Source organism: Tachypleus tridentatus, chromosome 13 (genome assembly GCF_004210375.1).
Source record: "Tachypleus tridentatus isolate NWPU-2018 chromosome 13, ASM421037v1, whole genome shotgun sequence".
NCBI classification, from domain to species: Eukaryota; Metazoa; Arthropoda; class Merostomata; order Xiphosura; family Limulidae; genus Tachypleus; species Tachypleus tridentatus.
The window spans coordinates 70,537,624-70,562,219 of record NC_134837.1 but is presented as its reverse complement, the minus strand read 5'-3'; the positions used below and the strand labels follow the sequence as shown (position 1 = coordinate 70,562,219).

General features: G+C 33.4%; 1 protein-coding gene across 2 annotated transcripts in view; it reads right to left on the bottom strand.

The window, feature by feature from the left end:
- Nucleotides 1-16,053, bottom strand: part of LOC143237030 (BAI1-associated protein 3-like) — a 201,416-nt gene extending 185,363 nt beyond the window's left edge. For both annotated transcript variants that reach the window (XM_076475861.1, XM_076475862.1), the window contains exon 1: nucleotides 15,933-16,053. In XM_076475861.1, coding sequence (XP_076331976.1) covers nucleotides 15,933-15,970 — 38 coding nt within the window. In that variant the 5' untranslated portion in view covers nucleotides 15,971-16,053. The remainder of the gene's footprint in view (nucleotides 1-15,932) is intronic.
- Between the last annotated feature and the right edge of the window lie 8,543 nt (nucleotides 16,054-24,596).

Genomic DNA, 24,596 nt, shown 5'->3' with positions numbered 1-24,596 from the left:
GAAACTGCATTAGGATGACAATCTTTACCAGGTTTTAAAATGTTCTAACACATTTAGTAACTAGTTTGTTCTTAAACTGTGTCAAACAGTCCAGCGTTGTTTTATTTTTCTTTTAATAATTCACGTTAGACATGAAACACTTGAACAGGGTTCTGATAGTAATAAAAAAATACTTTTAGGTTTAGGGATGAAATACTATTTGTAACAATTATCACGACAAAAATTAACGAATAAATTTCACGGCTTATGAGGATTGCACGTTTTAGATGTGGGACCATTTTATCCAACGAGCAATATTTTGGTTGTATTAGTATTTCATGCTTATAGAACGACTGTAGACTACTTTGTTTAGCATAGTAATTACAGCATGTTAGCCGTAACTGGTGTCAGTATACATGGGTTTGGACAGATTCTATAAACTAGTGTCGTAAGCTGTATTTCCTGTATAACTGTATATGCTTAATCTCGAAAGTTCATAAAAAATAGTTATAGAATACCTCGGAAATTACTGATCATATAATAAAATGTTCGTAGATTACGAAGAGACGACGGCACATTATAAATACAGTCTTTCAATTTTGCCCTGTTATTCAATTACTCGGAGAGCTACGTGTTTATTACAGATCAAAGCGAAGTAAATTAGGCGTAGCTACGTTTAGTGGGGAATTTGATGAAACGTTGTTCGCGAGCTCAGACCTGTGTGAATGTGGCCTGCAGTGACGGATATAAAAAAAATAGTTCGTTTTTATTATGTGCACTGGCCTGCATCTTAATTCAAAAATAACCCGCCGCCGAATGAAGGAACAACGAATCAATAGTACATTATAACATCTGTGTACCTACATAAGCTGAGTTCATTTATATTACAATTGAATACACACTTTAAACCTGTAACAAAGTTTAAATTTTCTAGACTGTAGTTCCAGGGTATATTCGGGTAATAGAATCCTTACCCGTTATTAAAGTATATTACACTAATTATGGTGTGCAAGCTGGACGAGATAGAATCTTTAACGAATTACCCCCAATTTTAAAGTTCCTAATTCCACGTGGTTATGACTTTTCAGTACAAATTAAATTCACGCGATTACTTGGTTCATGCGCTAATTAAAGGTGTGGCGACATGAGTATCGTATCATCAAGTCATGATACGATTCATGTTTCTTCATGAAATTTGACAAGCTTACAGTGAACATTATAAGCCTTTTGTACAGAAAAAATCAGAATTTCTAATAAAGTATTTTTGATAAAAATTAATGATTTAATAAATGAAGATGAGTTTTGAGTATTACATGTCTCCATTTCATTCGTTAAAAACATTACATGAAACATAACAAATTAACAATAACAAAACAGATATAATCTTTCTTTAACCGTTAATAACACGTTTGTATCTAGATACCCATCGTATGGCTTACTAAGATAAGATATGATCCTCTATTAATAATATATACGCGATTATTCCTTTGAATACCTACATCTTTCTACCGCTTGCAAAACGTCACGTGACAATCTACATACGGAATAGATGTACACGCACTGGAAGCCTCTCGCACATAAAATATTCTACTCACCAGTAAATACATATGCATGTATATTACGCTTTTAATCCTGCAGTCTAGCTAACGGTAAGTGCACTTGAAAACACGTGTGGTTATCTCTGCATACAGAACGACCGACAGCCAAAGTTAATCATAAAATAGACCGTTTTCGAGGTTCCAATACCAATATAATATTGTCCATGTGCAAACAAATAGTTTAATAGTTCCTAAGGCACAAAGCTTTATACTGCTATAACTAATATGTTTCTGTTCTAAGAGTATATGGGGAATATGTCTTATATGGTGCCGTAAAGTTATCCGTTGGTCACGAATTAAAATATTTCTAACAAACGCATAAAGGATACACATAAAAACTTACATATGGATACATATACTGGGAGTAATGAATGGGTCACTGTTAAGCCTCGTGCAAACATGTTTAACCTTTATACATGCTCTAAACATACAGTATACAAACAGGAAGTAAACAAAGCCAGTGGGATTTATACAAACAGATAAGACACTGCACGACCTTATCTAAAGGATGGACTACAAGAGCTCTGTAGACTTGTGGGATGTCATGCACTACATAAACACTTCCACATATACAAACTGACAAAAATCAACACTATCTCTACACAGAGATAAAGACATCATAAGTGCTCCGTTTCTACACAGTCAGATACACACACTACAAGTGCTCCGTCTCTATGAAGTCAGATGCATACTACAAGTGCTCCGTCTATACAGATATAAAGCTTCTCCAAAACCGAAAGCTGAAACACTGTACTAAAACATTACCTGTATTTGTAAACACAGACATAGCGAACTGAGTAACACACACAATATATGAAAAACATAAACCATCTTGTTGATTTTTGTGTGCGGTAATTTACTTTCACGTCGATTGGAACTTTACACTGTTGTCCATGTTTCTTTCCTTTTATCAAACTAAACGTTTTCTCTTCACGATAATTTGAAAAAAAAAACATTCCATACTTACATGTAAATATGTATAAAACATGCAGATTTCAGGCTGTGATTCGCGTTAAATCATTCTTGAGCCAGTAACATGTTGTCATTGGTCATTCCCTCACACACACACACACACACACAATTCCTCGATATTTCGTCCTCTTCTTATGTTTGGTGTTGGTGACAATTTTCATTATGTTTCTATAAATCGGTTTTCTGACATTAGGCATGTATAAACATAAATACCAAAGACTGTTCTCCCTGTTTTACTCAGTGGGTGTGCCCAACTTACGTGGATGGCAATGCATCCTGGGATTGTTATGGAGGTCACCAGGGGTTGCGAGTCAGTACGGGGATAGCACGTGGTCAATGAAAATAGTTCAAGTAAAGTCAACGAAACACATCAGCAAATGAAAAAGCTCAGTGTAAAAACATGACGTCATGTTATACTTTTCAATAACAAACAAACTGTGTATTTAAGGTTCAAATGGGAGGACGCATTTTGTTTGTTTTTGAATTTCACGCAAACCTTCACAAAAGCTACCTCCGCTAGCTGTCCCTAATTTAACAGTGTAAGACTAGAGAGAAGGCAGCTAATCATCACCACCCACCATGAATTCTTGGGCTACTTTTTTTTTACCAACGAATAAGTAGGATTGACTGTGACATTATAACACCCCCACGGCTGGAAGGGTGAGTATATTTGGTGTGACGGGGATTCGAACCCTCGATCCTCTGATTACGAGTCGAGCGCCTTAACCACCTGGCCATGCCGAGTGGGAAGGTCATTTCTGTCCCACGAAGGTCATCAAAGACTGGTCTGATTCGAATTAGCATATTAATTTATTCTTTCAGTCTCACATTACTTTTTCCTAGTACCAATATAAAAACGAAAGCCAAGTGTTCAGTACCTTATGCATACATCTACTTGTTTTATTCATATATATTTACTTTAGTAGTGTATTTCACGTATTTCTTTGTTGTAACTCATTAATGGTTAGAATTTCGAAAGTACAATTCTGCAAAATATTTTTGCGTCTTTTTGGAGCGGCTCCTACATTTATCTTTAGGAACATCCTATTTTTGACACCACCCGATATGGATGTATAAAGTTTAAAGGTCTGATTTCGTTAGCACGATTTAGTACTTCACATTTCCTGATATTTAACACGGGTAGTTTTCTACATTCTTTATATTGTTTGTGACATCAAAGTTTGGCCATCAGAAACTTCAAAATTTCATTTTCCAGATTGACTTATGGGTAAGATAAAGCGTTTGTTGATGAAGGAAAATCATAATCCAAGAATATAGTATGTTCTAGGAGAAGTCCTCTCCTGCTACAGCATGTTCTAGGAGAAGTCCTCTTCTACTAGTGTATGTTCTAGTAAACACTCCACTACTGATATATAGCCATTCCTACAAATGAACACATTTATAACAGATATAGGACAGTATTCATGGTGTACAACTGCAGTCCGGGACTTTCAGAGCTACTGAACTCGAACTTTAGCAGGTTATGGATGCATGGAGATCATTATGATGAATTTTGGAGATCAAAGCATCATGTGAGAAGTTGTCTATAGAGTCCCAGTTTACTAAGCCATCAGTGGGATGAAGTTCCCATTAATGGCTGTTATTGCCTGTCAGGAGGAAGAGATTGTGGAAGAACAAACTCCAACCAGAGCTGTCTTTCTACCAAATGAGACAGCGGGCACCACTTAGAAACAGTCGCAATCCAACGATAATCTGTTTAGAAAGAAAAGTCATTGAGAACAGGGCAATACGTTGTTTGTTACTAATACACATTCTTTTGTTGACTAAAAACAGAACAATGTAGGAATGTTTAAACCCCTTGCCACCAGTATGAACCAATACAAATGACTCTTTTAGTGTTTCAGCTGTGTGAATGGCTGAGAAACCATAAGTAGTAATGTGTTCATGTAATTACAACCGAATGGTAGAAAAGAATATTTCAATATCACAGACGTTCAAGGGAATGTGTTATCTGATAAGCATGGATTTTCACATTAACACTAGAGTTTGAATGTTAAAGCTAGTATGTACTTATTAAGTAGATACAACTCATTTTTGGTTGGACTGGTCTTTAACTTGTTCTAAGACTGTTCAATCCACGAATCTACTAACTGTAGCAGTTTAATGGTACAAGAAAATGCATTAATAATGTTGTTATGTAAATCTGTGGTCACTGACGAACCTCTCAAGCACTGGTTTGATAAGGAACCAAAAGATGGAGAAATTGATGAGGAAAAAGTGCTGGTAGTAAACATCTCAATATCTATGAAGATGAAATAAGAAAACACAAGTGAAGGAGAATTTTAACTGCTCCAATAATGGGCCAAGATTGCGATGTCGACATCCTGATTGCTGTAGCTGGGATTACCTGTTAAATCAATTTATATTGTAACAAATTTACTGTTATACATTTATTTCCATATCTGCGTTTGTTTCAGCTTGATGCATGTGACGTATATTACTGAGTGCTTATTCTCGAAAGTAAAGATCAAGAATATATGTTTTACGAAAACGTTAGCGTATCTTCGAACATCGTTGAAATTTCGAGAATTTCGCCTAATGAGTATACAAAAGCAAGCCATCACAAAACGCCATAAGACAGTAATAGAGTATTATTTGGTCGCTATAGTCTGTATAGTAAGCGTCGGAAGCTATTATTGTGATAAACGTTTATTAATTGGTATAATACAGAATTTAACCAATAAAGTTTATAGATTCCAAACATTAAAAACGTTACTGAATTAACTTCGAGCGTTAGTATTTTTACGAAGCCATCGCATAACTTCAACAGGAAAAACTCACGTGTAAAAATACAGCTAGCTAGCATTCCCGTCAAGTGAAGTGTATCTGTGTATCAACATAAAAATAATTCGCTCGTCGTGGACCTGGACCGTCGCTAAGAGATCCAGTTTCAGACCAGATAGAAAACTGATTATTGTTTGCGAGTTTATAAATCTTTTGCATATTAATAACCATTTGTAATTATAAACTATTATAAACTGTATTGTTTTTGTTGTTTTTTTGTATATTAAAATATATTTGTGTTAAGAAAGAAAATTGTGTGTATCTTGTTGGCAAATATCATGAATTTGATACATTCTGACATTTAATTAACTTTAAATTAAAGTTAAAAGTTCCAGCTGTTTGAAATCGTAATACGTAACATAATAAATCGGAGACTCGTCGGAGATAAATTATAATAAGTTACAATATATTCATGTCCAAAACGAAGTGCCGTTACTTCGTTTGTTACCTGTTGAGTAGGATGTTTATAGTTCTATTAGATTACAACTAGAACAACTACATGTATTTGATACTACCATTAATAGATGGTGTAACTAGAAATGGTCACGAACACTTCTAATAAATCCGGACGTGAAAGGATTTTTTGGTGTTTGATTTCCAAGAAACCAAGTGGATTTTTTCCAGTGAGCACTGGCAGATGTCCACATGACAAATCATTCGAACAGGCTTGTGTATGAAAGTGTGGATTCATTTAATAATTACACACATGGTCATACTTTTAGGTATGACAGACCTGTGCATAGTTGTTAGATCCGCTGAGAAAGAGTTACGCTTGTAATTAATACAGGACTCGAATTAGGCTGTGGTAAGTCACACTGGTAATATCCTCGTCTCACTATATGTAAACCGTCTATTTTCCCGTGTTGCTCATTATGGTTGGTTAATTTATTCATTAATACCAGTACAATGGTGCGTTAGTTGCTATATAGGCCAGTAAATGTGTTTGGATGGTTCGTTATTGTACTTAGCTTGCATTGGTGTGAGAATTTCTTTGTGTGTGATAAGGCAAACAGTAAAAACATTAACCCATGTTTGATAAACTTTAGCTGAAAATACTTGAGTGTCGTCAAATTCTGACCTTGGTTATATATTTCATGACGCTGAGTGAACCGAGATCATTGTCTGGTAGATGCTGGTACAGTGACTGGTACCACAAACGATACAACAGCGAAGAGGATAAGTGACAGGTTGCCATGGTTACCACATGTTGGATAACTGGGCAGTTTGATGTACATTACAGGTATACACAATGATCCAATATGTCAAAACAATAAATTAAAACAACCTTTTTCGTTAGGGTTTTTGCCGTTTCGTTTACACGATAAAAAATTCCTCTTCCAGATTGGTCGACAGGCTTCTGCATGTTTCAACACACATATACAGAAGTATATAGTGGGTAAAATTAGTAAAATGCAAGTTCCACGTGAAACGTGTACTTGGGAGACATTTTCTCATGGGTAAGACTTTTCTTTTAATTTTCAAAAAAGGAGATCTCAGATTCTCTGCCACAATAAAAAAATGTTAATTTGTAGCAAAATTGAAGATTTTGGTTGAAATTTTCAAAATCGAACAACATCTAATCACTTATAGTAATCCCAAGTTCTTGTTGGTTTTTGTTGGTTTTTTTAGGTACCAAAGTCTTTGAGATAAACTTTAGATCTGACCAGCAGGCTATAGAGGAAGATCTACCATCTGTCTGGCTTCTACTAAGGTTATTGAAAATACTTCCCCAGACCCAGTTCGCTGATTCGCCCTCCCATAACATCAGATAACATCCTGACTCTGACAAAGTGACCATTCCTCAACTGAGTCTGACAGAATTCATGCTACTAACTGCTGATCTTTTCTAATCAAAAGTAAGCAAAAGACAACGTGTGGAGTGTCCTGCTTGATAATTATTTAAAACTGGAAATAACTGCAATGACGTTTACATTTACCTCCAATGAACCAATCAGATCCAAAATTCTTGAGACTGAAACATTTAAAATTTAAGTTAAAATCACCAGAAAAAATCTCCACTGACCACAACTAATATTAATAATTCCAGAGCTTTCAGTTTAGCTTTTGGTACTCTAAAGAACGAAATCTTAACACCACCTAGAACACCTACCAGCAATATATGCATATATACCAGTCTACTGGTTTCACCGCTAAGCCAGTTTTATAGCAACACACGAGAAGACGTTAAAGTGTCACACATTCAGGTATTCCACCCATGTATAAAACTAACAGACACAAACCAGAGTTGGTATCAATAGCTGCATGATTTGCAAGTTAACACCTTTCTTCCAAATACTTTCTCAATATACCATTGTATATTTATTTATATAAAGTGTATTTTACCATAATATAACAGATGAACATGAACTATTTTGAAAATGACAGTAAAACGTGGCAAACTGTTTATCTGAATATAAATGTTATTCTGCCATACGTGTGTATACTGTAGCTACTGTTGCTGCTATCTGTTCTCTCTCAACTGTTGAGAACTGAACCCCAATTTTTACCGTTAACTCCATAAACTTACCCCTGATTCACAAGAATACTGTTCATGCTACGATAATGTACCCTTGTTGTTGTTGCTGATTGCCCAAGCCTCGTGATATTTGGTGGGAAGTTGCTTAAAAGGTGGTAACAGGTTTTCATAACGCACATCAGGAAACCTGACACACTAGCTGTAGGCTTACACGACTGATTACAACACAGATATAATCGTATAATAATTTGTTGGTCTTCATGCAATGTGAATGAAATGCCCACTGCAGTTTATTAAATAATTCTATGTTTTCCACAAAGTTGGTACTTTGTCACTCATTGAAATTGTCAATCCTGCATCTTGTAAAAGCACGAGAGTCAGTAACCGAAATGTAGCCGACTGGTAACAGTTAACTTATAATCATATTACAGTTCACCTAACAGATAACGGTTCTGGGTTCTCGTTTACTTCAAACTGTGGTCTAGTCACTCTAGTTTATTCAAAGAACAGTGAAACAAGAAACGACATAAACTGGTTAACAAAAACAACGACAGATGTTAGAAACGTCTCCAGATGACAGCACGTCGTTCATTGATTATACTGGGGCATATTATATCTAAAAATCAACAAGAAGAAGCAAAAAAAATATCACAAATAATTTGACTGACGCTTGAGATGCAAACATGAACAGTTACAGGTGTCCAAGAAGCTAAAAGCAATTAAGACCTTGCCATCACAGAGATAAGACCATGAGTGTTACTGTATTACCTTTACACAAACCAAACACTATCTTGTGACAACTCTCTCTTGTCAACTGTGTACGAACCCAACGCTATCCTGTTGCCACTTTCTCTTGTCACCTACAGTCAGCTGTGTACGAACTCAACACTATGTTTTTACAAATATTTCTTGTTATCTACCCAGCCAGTTCATAACTGGTGCGGTTCTGCTAACTGGAGTCTTTTCTCACAAGACTCCCTCTGTGTAAACCTAAGATGTTCCTTTAGATCTAATGGGCCCATGACAGCACCCTCATTTCTAGTGTAAACTCACAGTAAACTTCAGTATAAACACGGATATTTCACAACAGCTGTTTCACACACTGCGAGTGGAAGATGAAGTGAATTTTGTGCCTATCACTTACGGCTCATGCGCGGAAGTCACGAGCTATAAGCAAAAACAACGATTCGTCTATTAGATGTTTTAAATTCTGTATTAAATAGAATTTTAGGTAAACGTTTTCTGACATCATATCCAGCCCATCTGGAGAGTTTTGGTATTAAACGAAATATCGCCTGAATAGTAACATGTAGTAAGCAGTGTGGAAAATGTTATAATATTACACGATTTATTTTTTATATCAAACACTGGAAACCCTTGGTTTCAAAAATTATGTACTACTCCTTGAATACAATTGATTTAATTTACGACTATAAGTAAAAACTGTAGATTGAACTGAATACAAAAGCCAGATATTGAAGTTCGTTCAGTTTGAAGTGCCCTCTAGTGGTACAGCGGCATGTCTGCGAACTCACACCACTAAAAACCCAATTTCCATACCCGTGGTGGACACAGCACAGGTAGCCTATTGTGTAGTTTTGTGCCTAGTTCTAAATAAGGAGAAACCGGTTTGAGATTTCATTAACATAAAGCTTGTATTTTTGCTTGAAACATACAAGTGAATTATATTAAAACAAAAAAAAAATATTTAGGTTCCATACGAAAATCTCTGTATGGATGGTGCATTTCTCATTCTAGAAACGAACTGAACAGCTGGCAACGTTGAACGAAAAATGCATCTTAATAGGTGATCGATGTTACATCACTTGAAGTGAAAACCTTCGTTTACGAGGATTGCACAAGTTTTGGCTAAGTGATCACTTGGGTTTTATTACGTAAAGTTTGCTACTATTAGTTATAATTGTGTATATATTGGTTATAAAGAAAGTAACATGGACAGTCATTTCTCTTGCACGGGCTAATATCAACCAAATGAAACTATTACCCACTTATATTAGCTTATATATTAAATAAATACTGAACTGAAATTCAACTTATCGGTCTCAACTAACTGAAATATTGAAACTTTTGAAGTACAAAACAAAATCGCAAATTAAGCAAAACAAAAAGAAATTAAAAATGACCACTCCATATTTTGTTCTTTCTCTCTACATTTAGTTGAAAATTATAAAATATTCCGTATCTTAATTTGTCGAGCTTTTCCTTTTCATTCCTTTAACAAAAATTATTTTAATGATAAATGTGAGCTTGACACCAATTCTGGACAAGAAACCCAGAAAATAACAAAAATCAGACAGAAATTATGCTCGAGTTGCAGGCTATTCTATTATTTACGACTAGGATATTTCATTATTTAGTAGCAGTTTCAACAGAGTCGCTGTATTCCCCAGTCGTTACATTACACACGCCGTTTGCTCTGTGTCGTAAAGCTACAGAATTATCCTTAACAAAGTAATAAATGCAATTTCATTGGGCGTGTTCTGTTTCAAATTCCAGTTCATGTGGCAATTATAATCATCTCTTAGACAAATTCACATAGAGTATCCTTATAAACTTTCAGGGATATCCATTTCTGTCTGTACAGAACAGATGTTAAATGTCAAAAAAGGCTTCAGTGGTCATCCAAATCTGTGTCTGTCTGTCCAGTGCTCGCGTTGAACATCACAACAAGGATCCGTGGATATATGTTTGTCTGTCTGCTTGTCTGTACAGTGCTGGCGTTGAACGTCAGAACATGGCTCCGTGGGTATATGTTTGTCTCTCTTTATATATTTAAAAACGGCTGGTATGAGTAGAGAAAGCACTGGAGGAGCGAACAACGTTTTGACCTTCTTCGGTCACCTTTGTCTGTCCGTCTGTACAGTACTCTTATTGAATGTCAGAACAAGGCTTCATGTTTATCTGTCTCTCTATCTGTACGACAGTTCTGAAAAACTTTTAGTGCAAGACTTCGTTGTTATCTGAGTCTAAGGTACTCATGAAAAATGCCAGCATATGGCTTCATGGTTATCTGTCTGTTTATATACCACTCGAATAGAATGCGAGTACACAGTTTGTTGAAATTTAAATATTCAATACAAAATGCAGTTAATAAACCATCTGGGTTGTACTCTTGTTCCACACGTAAGGCACAGATGGTACAGTCAAGCAACACCTCTGACTACTCACAATTTTGATCTGAAAATACATCAGAATACTTACCCTAATGTAGACGTGTGTTAAAATTAGACTAGAACACAGTTTAAGTCACAGTTTCTACGTTGTATCGAAACACATTAAACAAGAATATATATATTATATATTAATAAACGAAATCCTTTAAACTTTACGTAAGGCAATAGATATTATCTGTATATGAAAATTCAGCAAACTTTTAGTCAACTCCTATGCACCTTCAAACATTCCAAAACAAAAATAAAAACTTCTAAACTGTACACGTACACACGTTTAGTAAAACTAAACACTATACTTTTAAGGTTATAAAACGTTAAACGAAATTCGTTTAACACGTAGCTGCACAACAGGATATTTGCACTTTGTGCTCTGTAAACCAGGAGAACCCAGTACCAGAATTTAATATAACGTAAGTCCGTAAACTTGTTGCTGACACTTTGGAGGACATAACTTTTAGCGAACCACTTTTGGTCTTGTATAACATACAATATAGGGAAGATATTCCAAGCATCAATTTTAGACAAGTAAAATATAATTTTTACTTTTAAGGCAACCATTTGAATGTAAAATTCTCGTAAAGCTTAATTCCAAGTTAGACGATGATAAAAGTTATGTAAAGTAAGTTTACTTTTGCCACAACCTTTAAAAGCTTTCGTTAAAAAGTGAGAGAAACTTATTTAGGTTTACGACTGGCCTAGTAATTAGAGCGTTCAACTCAATCTGCGAACCACAGGTTCACATCCTAATCATCGAAAATCCTCGTCTTTTTAACCTTGGTGGCGTTATTATGCGACGTAAATCCCACTATTCGTTTGGAAAAGAACTGCGCAAAAGTTGGCAGTGACTGATGTAAATTAGCCTACTTTCTTATAGTATATTACAGACAAGCTCAGATAGGTCTCAAATAGCTTAGCTCGAAATTTAAAAAAAAAATTGCACGACAATCATTTTCGAGGAAGATACTTTAAAATCTTTACATTGGAAAATTAAACATGTTTAGTTTTGTGACAGCCACTCTAAATCTTCATTCAGTGACTCAGAGGTACGTCTAAAGGCTGATAACGCTAAAAACCAGGTTTCGATACCCCTGGTGAGAATAGCACAGATAACCCTTTGTATAGTTTTGCGCTTACAACTAACAAAACCGTCACCAATCTTAAATAAAATATGCATAGTTAAATGGAAATCAGTTTAAAATGAAATATTTTTAAATTGTTATTCATAGGCAACTAACACTCTCAGAGTTTGATTCGGTACCTACGTCATTCACCAAAGTTTAAAATTCACAAGTAACTAAAGTATGTATAATTCTGTGACGATCCAATTGTTGAGTATTTAGCAATGACAAGTTAAACGATATGATATAATACACATTACTAAATCCCTTTTAACGTTAAAATAAACAGCATAGTTTTCAACAGTTATTAATTTTTATCAACTCAGGCAAAAATATAATTGACAGTATAGTGTTTTTTTAATTTCGTGGGAAGACATAACCTTTTATATTAAATCGCACATTTCTACACTAAATATTGAAATTTGTTACAGTTTACGTTATTAGCTGTAGTTTGTCTTTCGTGCACGTTCTATACAAGTGAAAGATATGCATATACACAATTTTTTATCACGAAAATATTGTACACCATTATCTTAAAAAGCTCTATCAAATATTATGTAAGCTCTGTAAAGACCAAACGAGCGAAACTCATAGATGTCTTACAATCATGCAATGTTTCTAACCCTCTAGCAACAACAATCACACACAAACAGTAATGAAAAGTTTACCTCTAATAACACGAATCCAACCTTATTCGCCTAACATGTATTTGTTTTTGTTCTCAATAGACACGAAGTTACATAATGGGCTTTTTGGGCTGTGCCCACCAAGGATATCTACCCCTTAAAAGTTCTCAGATCATTTGCTGAGCCATTGGGAGGTGGGACAAGAAACAGGCACTATGTACTGGGTAGAAAACAAAAACGGTAAAGCCAAAGAACAGTTAACAGAATATAATTTATGTTACAAAATATCTGGTTATAAGAAACCTGACAATATTCCTAAAGAATCTAACTTGTGTTTCAGTAAGGTTATTTCTATTAAACGCATACAAATGAATACAAGTGAAACAATTTCATTAAAAAACAACAACTACCGTTTTAGGAAATAGGATAACAATATGAAAACAAAACAAAACAGACATAGTATACGGTTTCACCCCTCAATACAAAGAGGTCTCATTTGGTGAAATACAAACACACACACACATTATATTGTGTTGAAATTTAGAACTCCAGAGATAAATTATAAATATTAAAAACTATTTAAACACTTGCATTTTTGACGCTTAAGATTTTCTGTTCGAAAAGAAGGGCACAGATAGTTTAGTTGCTTTGCGCCATAAAACGCCAAACCAACCAATCAAAAAGGCAGATACATTTTTAACTATGAAAATGATATCTTTAAAATTAAACAACATATCATTTTATTGGGTGAGCATAGTTTTGTGGCTGTGTTTATTTGGTTTCTTATTATGTTGAGTTTTTGTTTTAATTCCCTGGAACTCAGCACATGAAACAAAACAAAAACTCAAAATAATAAGAAGCCAAATAAACACAAACACAAAACTATGTTCGCCTGATAAAATTATTGATGAAACAAAAAAAATAAAACAACAATTCATCAACATCAATAAATTTTCTCCAAAAACCGTTGAAAAAATTATACACACACCTAGATCAACAACAAATAATAAATTTTCCAAGAAACAACAAACTACAAAACCTTAAATTGCTACATACCTTATATTCCTGATATCTGCGAAAAAATAATCAACATTTATAAAAAAACTTATAACAAAACACAACATTCCAGCAAACACCAAACTTGTTCAAAATCCAGGTACAAAACTAAAGTCCATACTACGTAAAAAGTACACTGACAAACACAACACCAACATTATTTATAAAATACAATGCAATTACTGCCACGACTTTTGTATTAGAGAAACAAGTATAAAAATGGAAAACAGATTCAAAGAAAAAAAAAACACTTTCACACGTTTTTGAACACTGCAAATCAAATAAACAAAATATAACTATAGAAAACACCCGGATACTAAATAGGGGAGCAAATATAAACAAACGCAAAATCAAAGAAGCCCTACTTATACAATTCAAACCAAAATTAAACTAGGATAAAGAAACATCTTTATACCTATAATAATTAATAACCTAATATTTAACTGCAATGCCCCCTACAACCCCGTACCCGCTCACTCTTTTGTCCCTAACACACGCACCCGGTAGAAGTCAGTTGCAAACACTTTGTTAACGTAACGATGGCCTAAGAAAGTCGAAACGCTGTTCTGTACTTTATTTTAATTAAAGTTTTAAAACCCATACCAGCCATCTTGAGGATACTTTTTATATCAAGTGAGTTCCTCGTCATCACGTGTAACATTTATTAAACGTAATGAGCTTACGTTGATTACGTAACATTTATTAGGCCTAATAGGTAACATTCGTTAGCCTTAACGAATTTTATTTGTTTGTGTTCCATCATAAAAGTAGTTCACAAGTTGTAGCGATACGTAGCAAATAAATACTGCGTTCTAAGCTCTCTTATTTGACACTTTCAATTCATTACGTTACATTATATTACCGATTTTGTTACACTTAACACGTTTCAACATTGCCGTTTTTATGGAAGAACGTCTTGCATAAGCCATGTTATTTTTTGGAATGAAATGTTAATTTGATTTGTTGTATTATTTATTTAAAATACATATTTATTTAATTCGAATAAAAAATTAAATTAATACCGAAAACATGATGAATGAACATGAAATAAGAAATTCACTGTGGCCTTCAACATTAAACATGAGCTTAAGATGGCATCACTTTTTAGATTATATTACTTCTCTATACGTTTAATATACAATATTGAATCAAATTATATATCGTAGCTGATTATAGTCCTACAAAATCAATCTTTTTCGTATGTTTACATAACACTACAGAAAACAAAGGAAATTAATCATTTTCTAGCACACTCGAACTTTTCAAATTGTCTTTCGAAGTAAAAGATAGTTTTTATTACTACTACCTACTCGTTTTACATTTATATTGAACACTAATTAAATGTATCATACTGTAGGTGTAAAGAATATTTCATAACACATTACATTCTTTCATAAAATTTTAGCACTTATCGAAAAACAACGTAACTACATTACAGAGAATAGCACAAACTTCCTGGTTTTATAAACAACACAAGTAACAGATGTACACTTCTTTTACCTTTTTAATCAGTTACGACACTAATTCAGTTTGAATAACGTTTTTTTAACGTCGTTTTGACAAATTTCAATTTTCTGTTATCTAGAATATTTGTTTTAAAAATATAACATTTTTATACCATAATTAATATTGACTTTGTTTTTTACCTCGGTAAATAACAGCTTCGGAAATTACTCAAAAATATTACCCGCTACTTACACATTTCGAAATGCAATTCTGCGTTATCCCTTTCTGTAACTTAACCATATTCATTCATTTAATTTTACTAAGGGTATTAAAATTTTTCATTCGAAAGCATTAGCTGTTTAACTCTTCACTGATTTTATAATATCAAAATATTTCACATTCTGTTTGATTATACTTTGTTTCTTTAGAAACACACATATACTACCTTATTTTTTCACCAAACGTTACTTTAAATCTCATCTCTTTGAAATAGCACATTCATAGCATTTAGCGACTTAAATGGAAAAGTTGTTTTTTAAAAATGTTGAAAACGTGTTCAAACGAAATGCTTCGGGATCCAGAAAACATAAATGGTTTGGGATATTCCGGATAATTATTGCCAGTATTCTCTCCCAGTGCTTGAAAATGAAAGAATACATTACCTTTCGTCCGTTGTCCACATCTTTGGTGTTTTAATCATAGCAACGACGTGCAAAACCACCACAGTTGGTTAATCAAGATCTCTTCTGTTCGCGTTAGAGCGAGTAGCACATAAAGACTTGTCAGGCACGTGATATGAAATGTTCGTGTTATTACGTATATTCATGCGATGTGTCTCTACGAAGAATTAACATTACATTATTGGACAAACAAAGTCAGGCAATAGTAATTAGTGCAGATCTGAATGTTTCATTGCAACAGGTAATATTAGCGTTATCACTGAAGCTAATTTTTGATGAAAGTTTTGCCGCATTTGTACTCGAGTGAATTAATTAAACGAACTACAGGTACGACAATTTTAATGGAGGTACGTATATGTTTTATGCTTTCGAGGTTTTCCTCTTACGACTTTCCACGACCTTTATAAAACAATCATTGAAGGATTCTTTTCTTTTTAACTTGGTTAGAAGGAGAGTTTTCGCATTACGTAGTAGGTGTAGTGTAACATTTAGAACTTTCTTAGAAGCTTAGGAAACAATTTGAGCAGTAAAAAGCAAGAACAAAATGCGAGAGATCTGAAGTAGTTATTGGTTGATTTTGTCTGTTTGTTACAGCAGTAGATAAATTAATAATTATTCAGTTAGAGAGTTTTTTAGTTATTTGTTACTTTAGTTTTATAAATATTCTGTGTACTTAAAGTATTGAAGAGACGAAAAAGTGCTGTATGCAATAGAAGAAATTAGTATATGAATCTTTTGTTAGGATCCAGGACAAAGTCTCACCTTCATGATCACTAGTTTAGTTAAAAGTTTTAGGCAAAGGCTCAGAAGGCATTTTTACTACTGTCATGACAGTTTTTGTTATAACGTAAATTATATTATTCTGAATTATTTGGTAAAATTAAAAATGCAAATCGCAGTCTACGTAATGAAAATAAAAGTATTTCTAAATTCTAAAACTACAATATGATTTACCTAATACTCACCGATAGGCCTAAGCTACAATATTACAATACGTACTAATTTTTCAAGCTCTACACAACGTTCAGCATATACCTTTTTACTGCATCATAAACCTTAAAAAAAACTAAAACTAACATCTCGTTGTTTCAACAATCAATCTATTACTCTAAAAGACTAACAAAGTTAATCAATAAGTAACTATGTCAGACTCTCTGGCGTTTCTAGACTACTCAAAATGTTTCCTAAACGCTCAAGAAGGTTGTAGCCATTAAGTGTTATTAGGTTATGCCCATTACGTGATGAAAAAAATCGCTGTAGCCAAGAGTAATACTAATTCTTAAATTAAAAACAAGAACATAGTCTACAACATTGTCTCTCTTTGGATTATGAAATATTTTGAACAATTGCATTACACAAAAATAATGTTGCAATGAACTTAAACATCCATAACTAACTAATTAATTAATTAATTTTTGGAAATTTACAATGTTAATTAATATTAAAAAATATACCTTGCAGTATATAAATTGTTAACGACATTTGCAAGGAGAATTGTGATTAACAAAATATTTTTTTAAAGTTCATTTATTGGCTCTAAATTGTTGAGTCAGCCACCAGATTTTGTGATTATTTTCTTTTTATGGTGGTTTATGGTACAAAGATGGGATGACCTGTTATCTTTTATTAACACTTGCTGTCTTGTTAACTTAGAAAGTTTTGTCAAGAAAATCCAGAGGTAATCACATCCTTAACGAAATTGTACAAGTAATCTACAAGAACCTCCGGCTTTTCGATAAGATGACTTACCTCTGATGAAGTATTTCTTGAAGCTAATCATTTTTGTCTATTCTCCTACCACATACCGCTGAAGACAATCATTATGGATGTATTTTGTTTGAACCACCTTATGTTTTAGATTCAGTTCTGTTATATATTAGGTCGAACGTGTATATTCATTATATTGTCCATTCTTATTCTCACTGGATATCCAACCTATAATGGCTTAACTGTCGAGTAGCGAAAAGGAATTTCCTGGTCATATACTGTAAAAATGTTTAAAGCTAATTTCATGTTACATCTGAGGAGACAATTTCTTACTTTCATTTCCAGAGAAGGTCAAACAGTGGTGGGTGTAGGAATAGTGTAAATCAACATATTGCAGGACTTTCCATCAACAAATCTATTAAACTGTGGATTGTTGTTGTTTTAGGTAATGATCTTTTTATTATAGTTGGATAGATAAAACAGCCTCAGCTGAACTTTGACTCTTTAAGTTTGATGTCTAGTTAGTTTGTTTGAACTGCTTGGGTTCTTGGACTTATTCTCAGGGAATCATCTCCTTGGTTTAAGATTTATTGATTTGTTAAAAAAAAACAGCTATATTTTCCACACTTATAGTAGTTCCTTCCTTCCGCCTTTCTTTGTGAACATTTTTGGTTTCCTAAAGAATTTTGTCACCAGTTTTATCTAGCAATGTTATTTTAAGTTGCAGTTGGAACACTCATTGTCCTGTATTTAACTTCTCAATTATCTGAGTAACCATTTGTCTAATTAATTCTCTAAGAGTTTTGTTTCCACACTACTTGAATTGATGATTGTATAATTCCTGTACTTTTGTTTTAGTTGTTTATTTGAAGCTTTAATTAATTCAAGTAACATTGTCAACTGAACAGTTTCTATTACTGATACATCTTCCATTGGACAGTTTTCTTTCATTAAAGCAGTCCTTTTAAATGGGCAGTAAGATGGATAACTTTTTATCCACCATTCCACCCGTTTACTTTGGTAATATTTTCAAACTGCCCTTCTGATACACTTCTAGTAGTTCCTTTTCATCTTAGTAATATTTTGATTTCTCGATTGAGCAATGTTGTTGGATTAGTCTGTTAAGTTACGCAACTTGATTGGTTAGTGGTGTAGCTGGTGTAGTCCAGGAAGGTTCTGCAGACATATGTGGCATGAAATCAATAAGTGTAATAGGTGTAGACGAGATGTATTTTTCTATTCCATATAGCATACCTAATTACTGATGTTTGAGTCTAGATTATTCAGCAAATAGAGAGAAAAATATAGTTGGTTCGACCTTCAGTATATATTGGTTATTAACGTCTAAATGTTCATGTCATTTTTACACTTCCTTTTCCTACATTCTCTATAACCTGTTCCCCAGTGACACAGCGATATGTCTGCGGATTTATAACGTTAGAAACCGAGTTTTGATACCTGTGGTGGGCTGAGCACATATAGCTCATAGTGTAACTTTGAGCTTAATTTCAAACAAACATAGATTATATTTATTCTTACAACCCTGATGTCCTTACAAACTGTCAGTACAATTTCTCCCATGGGTTTTAAAACTTAAACCTGTCACTTTTTTATTTGACTTTTTCGATTTTGTCTTCAATCAAATAGATTTTTGCTTGCAGTTTTCTTGTAATTACGTTGAAGCTTCCTATATTTTACTTATTGACCTTTTTCCAACGTCTGTACGTTGTCGTGTATATTTAGTTACTTAATCGATTGAACATAAAATTATACAAATAGTTTGATTGTAAATTAGTTGTAGTAACATTAGAGAAATTTTCCATTGCTTTGTAAACTAAGGCCTACAGATTGGAATGGTGTACAAATGAGGATGGCCTTAAAGAAACGTTAAGGAAGAAATAAATTAATTTGTTTTCGTTACGTGAATGGACTTAGCCTTATTTTCACAAAATAATTTAAAATACTGAGCCAAACAAGAGATAAACGTCACACCGCTATTTTATTGTAACCAAAATAACCCCACTTCTGATACTGATATCGTCAGTGGACATGGTTAAGGATTATTTTGTAAAAGAAAAATGCAAAGTGTAGTCTACTTAATGTTAAAAGAAAAATATTTTTTCGACTATAGCATCTACAACTTTAAGTAGGCTGAGTTAACGTTCAATGATAACCCTAAGTTCATGGTTCTACAACAGGCGCGAGCAAAACGGCATAAAGACAATGTCTCACCAATTTTGCAAAAAAAAAAAAAAAAAGACATGTCTCACTTAAATATTTTTAATATAGTTTACCCTTTTATTTATTTTTATTACGTTTTTGAAGACATCTTAAAAGTATGTTTGAAAGTGAGAACTTAATTATGTTAGGTAAATCACTTCAAATGTGTTTGTTTCCAAATGAAAATCTAATTAAGTAGGTGCTTTGTTAATTCTAAATTACATTTTTTAAGATGAAAAATTACACACTGTTGCAAATATTTGTCATTTTGTTGCATAAACTGGCATGTCATTAGAAAGAAATGGTTCTATTTCAATGAAACAATTGTCAAATACAAGATATTAAAAAATTTCAAAACATGTTTGGAAACTACAGAAGACATAAAAAAACAATTCTGTCTGGACACAAAACAAAAAATATGACGATTTAATTCATGAAAATAAAAACTTAGAGCAATTACCACAATTGAAACATCGTATAAAAAACACTTGAATATTTATAAGATCTAGAGACATTTTGGTGGTTGACTTCATTTGATTACCGCATTCAAGTCTTCACAAAGTATGCATGTTATGTTTTATCAAAGTAACACCAAATTTTTGGAAAAAATTGTATTTATGAACAGGAATGCAACATAAAAAGGTTAGTTTGTTTTAAAGCAAGAATGAGTGGACACGGAGGCTCAGCATGACCAGGTGGTTAAGGAGCTCAACTTATAATTCGAGGGTCGCGGGTTCGAATCCCTGTCACACCAAATATGCTAGTCCTTTCAGTTGTGGGGGCATTATTTTGTTTTGTTTTGAATTTCGCGCAAAACTACATGAGGACTATCTACGCTAACCGTCCTTAATTTAGCAGTGTACTACTAGAGGGAAGGCAGCTAGTCATCACCACCTATCACCAATTCTTGGGCTGCTTTTTTACCAACGAATTGTGGGATTGACCATCACATATAATGAGAGAAAACTGTCCAATGGAAGATGTATCAGTAATAGAAACTGTTCAGTTGACAATGTAACTTGAATTAATTAAAGCTTCAAATAAACAACTAAAACAAAAGTACAGGAATTATACAATCATCAATTCAAGTAGTGTGGAAACAAAACTCCTTTTGTTTGAAGTCTTAGAGATTTAATTAGACAAATGGTTACTCAGATAATTGAGAAGTTAAATACAGGACAATGAGTGTTCCAACTGCAACTTAAAATAACATTGCTAGATAAAACTGGTGACAAAATTCTTTAGGAAACCAAAAATGTTCATAAAGAAAGGCGGAAGGAAGGAACTACTATAAGTGTGGAAAATATGGCTGTTTTTTTTAACAAATCAATAAATCTTAAACCAAGGAGATGATTCCCTGAGAATAAGTCCAAGAGCCCAAGCAGTTCAAACAAACTAACTTGACATCAAACTTAAAGAGTCAAAATTCAGCTGAGGCTGTTTTATCTATCCAACTATAATAAAAAGATCATTACCTAAAAAAACAACAATCCACAGGTTAATAGATTTGTTGATGGAAAGTCCTGCAATATGTTGATTTACACTATTCCTACACCCACCACTGTTTGACCTTCTCTGGAAATGAAAGTAAGAAATTGTCTCCTCAGATGTAACATGAAATTAGCTTTAAACATTTTTACAGTATATGACCAGGAAATTCCTGTTCGCTACTCGACAGTTAAGCCATTATAGGATGGATATCCAGTGAGAATAAGAATGGACATAATGAATATACACGTTCGACCTAATATACAACAGAACTGAATCTAAAACATAAGGTGGTTCAAACAAAATACATCCATAATGATTGTCTTCAGCGGTATGTGGTAGGAGAATAGACAAAAATGATTAGCTTCAAGAAATACTTCATCAGAGGTTTTGTTTGTTTTTGAATTTCGCACAAAGCTACTCGAGGGCTATCTGTGCTAGCCGTTCCTAATTTAGCAGTGTAAGACTAGAGGGAAGGCAGCTAGTCATCACCACTCACCGCCAACTCTTGGGCTACTCTTTTACCAACGAATAGTGGTATTGACCGTTAAATTATAACGCCCCCACGGTTGAAAGGACGAGCATGTTTGGCGCGACGGGGATGCGAACCCACGACCCTCAGATTACGAATCGCACGCCTTGATATGCTTGGCCATGCCGGACCCCATCAGAGGTAAATCATCTTATCGAAAAGCCGGAGGTTCTTGTAGATTACTTGTACAATTTCGCTAGGGATGTGATTACCTCTGGATTTTCTTGACAAAACTTTCTAAGTTAACAAGACAGCAAGTGTTAATAAAAGATAACAGTTCATCCCATCTTTGTACCATAAACCACCATAAAAAGAAAATAATCACAAAAATCTGGTGGCTGACTTAACAATTTAGAGCCAATAAATGAACTTTAAAAAAATATTTTGTTAATCACAATTCTCCTTGCAAATGTCGTTAACAATTTATATACTGCAAGGTATATTTTTTAATATTAATTAACATTGTAAATTTCCAAGAATTAATTAGTTAGTTATGGATGTTTAAGTTCATTGCAACATTATTTTTGTGTAATGCAATTGTTCAAAATATTTCATAATCCAAAGAGAGACAATGTTGTAGACTATGTTCTTGTTTTTAATTTAAGAATTAGTATTACTCTTGGCTACAGCGATTTTTTTCATCACGTAATGGGCATAACCTAATAACACTTAATGGCTACAACCTTCTTGAGCGTTTAGGAAACATTTTGAGTAGTCTAGAAACGCCAGAGAGTCTGACATAGTTACTTATTGATTAACTTTGTTAGTCTTTTAGAGTAATAGATTGATTGTTGAAACAACGAGATGTTAGTTTTAGTTTTTTTTAAGGTTTATGATGCAGTAAAAAGGTATATGCTGAACGTTGTGTAGAGCTTGAAAAATTAGTACGTATTGCAATATTGTAGCTTAGGCCTATCGGTGAGTATTAGGTAAATCATATTGTAGTTTTAGAATTTAGAAATACTTTTATTTTCATTACGTAGACTGCGATTTGCATTTTTAATTTTACCAAATAATTCAAAATAATATAATTTACATTATAACAAAAACTGTTATGACAGTAGTAAAAATGCCCTCTGAGCCTTTGCTTAAAACTTTTAACACACTGTATAAAACTTATTTCATAAATTCCAACATGAACTACAGGTTTGGTGACGAAATACCAAAACTTAGTAGTTTCACTTTGAAAACATGAATTTACATCATTTAGCTAAATTAATTTCGTCCGCTTCTTTTGTCAAAAACTGTTACTTATGTCATAATATACTGAATTTTATTTTGTACTTAAAGTCTTTAAAATTGTACTTTAAAATATTAATCATGTTAGCTTATTTTCTAATAGAAAAACAATATAAGTAATACACTTCTTTAATATTCTAGGAATTAAGTAAAACTGATCAATAGTACAAATTATTGTATTTTGAAAGTGGAGTGGCCTATGATGAAGTATGAATGAGCTATTCTTCCACGTGCTAGCAATGTGGTATTTTCAAATAGCACTAATAACCCCTTAAGAGTGATAAGATAGGTCTAAATAATAAGAGAAAATTCGTTAAGATATTTGCTATGAAATAACTCTGTATTCATATGACTTTCTAAGTTTGTGATAAAGGTTTTGCTTTGAATTTCGAGCAAAGCTACACTAGAACTATCTACACTATTCTTCCCTAATTAGGTGGTGAAAGACTAAAGGAAAGAGAGCTCAAATTTCAGACTAAAATTTTTCCACTAAAGAAACGTTATCAACTGCCCGTTGTTTACATTTTATCTCCTTATATCCTGTATTGGTGAAACCAAACAACACCTTAAAGTACGAGCATATGAAAACACGATCGTATCCGTAACAACCTGAAGAAAGTTAGTTATAAATCCTTCCAACTATAGCTTCTATAAGCACAATACAAAAACAGGACATCCAATTTCTCTCTCCAACTTAAAAATTCTATCAACAGCCAACATGATACTGAAGTTATTATAAAAGAAACATTAGACATAAAAACTGTCCTTCTGTCCCTAAAAAAATCCAGTTTTCCCTAGATATAGACTTGTTTTAATATTGCTATTTTATCTCTTCCACATTTACTGTTATTATAATCTGTATATTCAATTGTTTACTCTTTATGTATATCATATTTCTGTTGTTATTCCAAATATTATTTGTTTGTTTTGTACCTTTAGAGTATTGATGATGAAATTATGAGTATTCCAAAACGTTTAATTAAGAAATTCTTCCCATTTTAACGTTCGTGTTTTGCTTTTGTTCATATTACTTACATGGCCAGGCGGGTTAAGGCGTTCAACTCGTAATCTGAGGGTCGCGGATTCGAATCTCCGTCACACCAAACATGATCGCCCTTTCAGCCGTGGAGACTGATTTTTGCTTGTTCAGAAAGACTTCTGCAAGCTTCAGTAAAAGCATTATGCTTAAGGCTTGTTATTCTTAATTGTATCTTTACTGAAGAATTTTAACAACTATTCAGAAATAATTGGTTACATAATTCGTAAATACATTCAATTAAACATAAAGGAGGTCAGGTCATAACCTTTAGAAACAAGCTGACTGCTATTGGAAACGATAACTGCCCATTTCGCATATTCAAGTGATCTTCCAGCTATTTTTCCCATAGCAACATAAAATGCACTACTCTAGGTGAATGACATATGACAATAGCTAGCTAAAGCAAATGAAATATGACGAT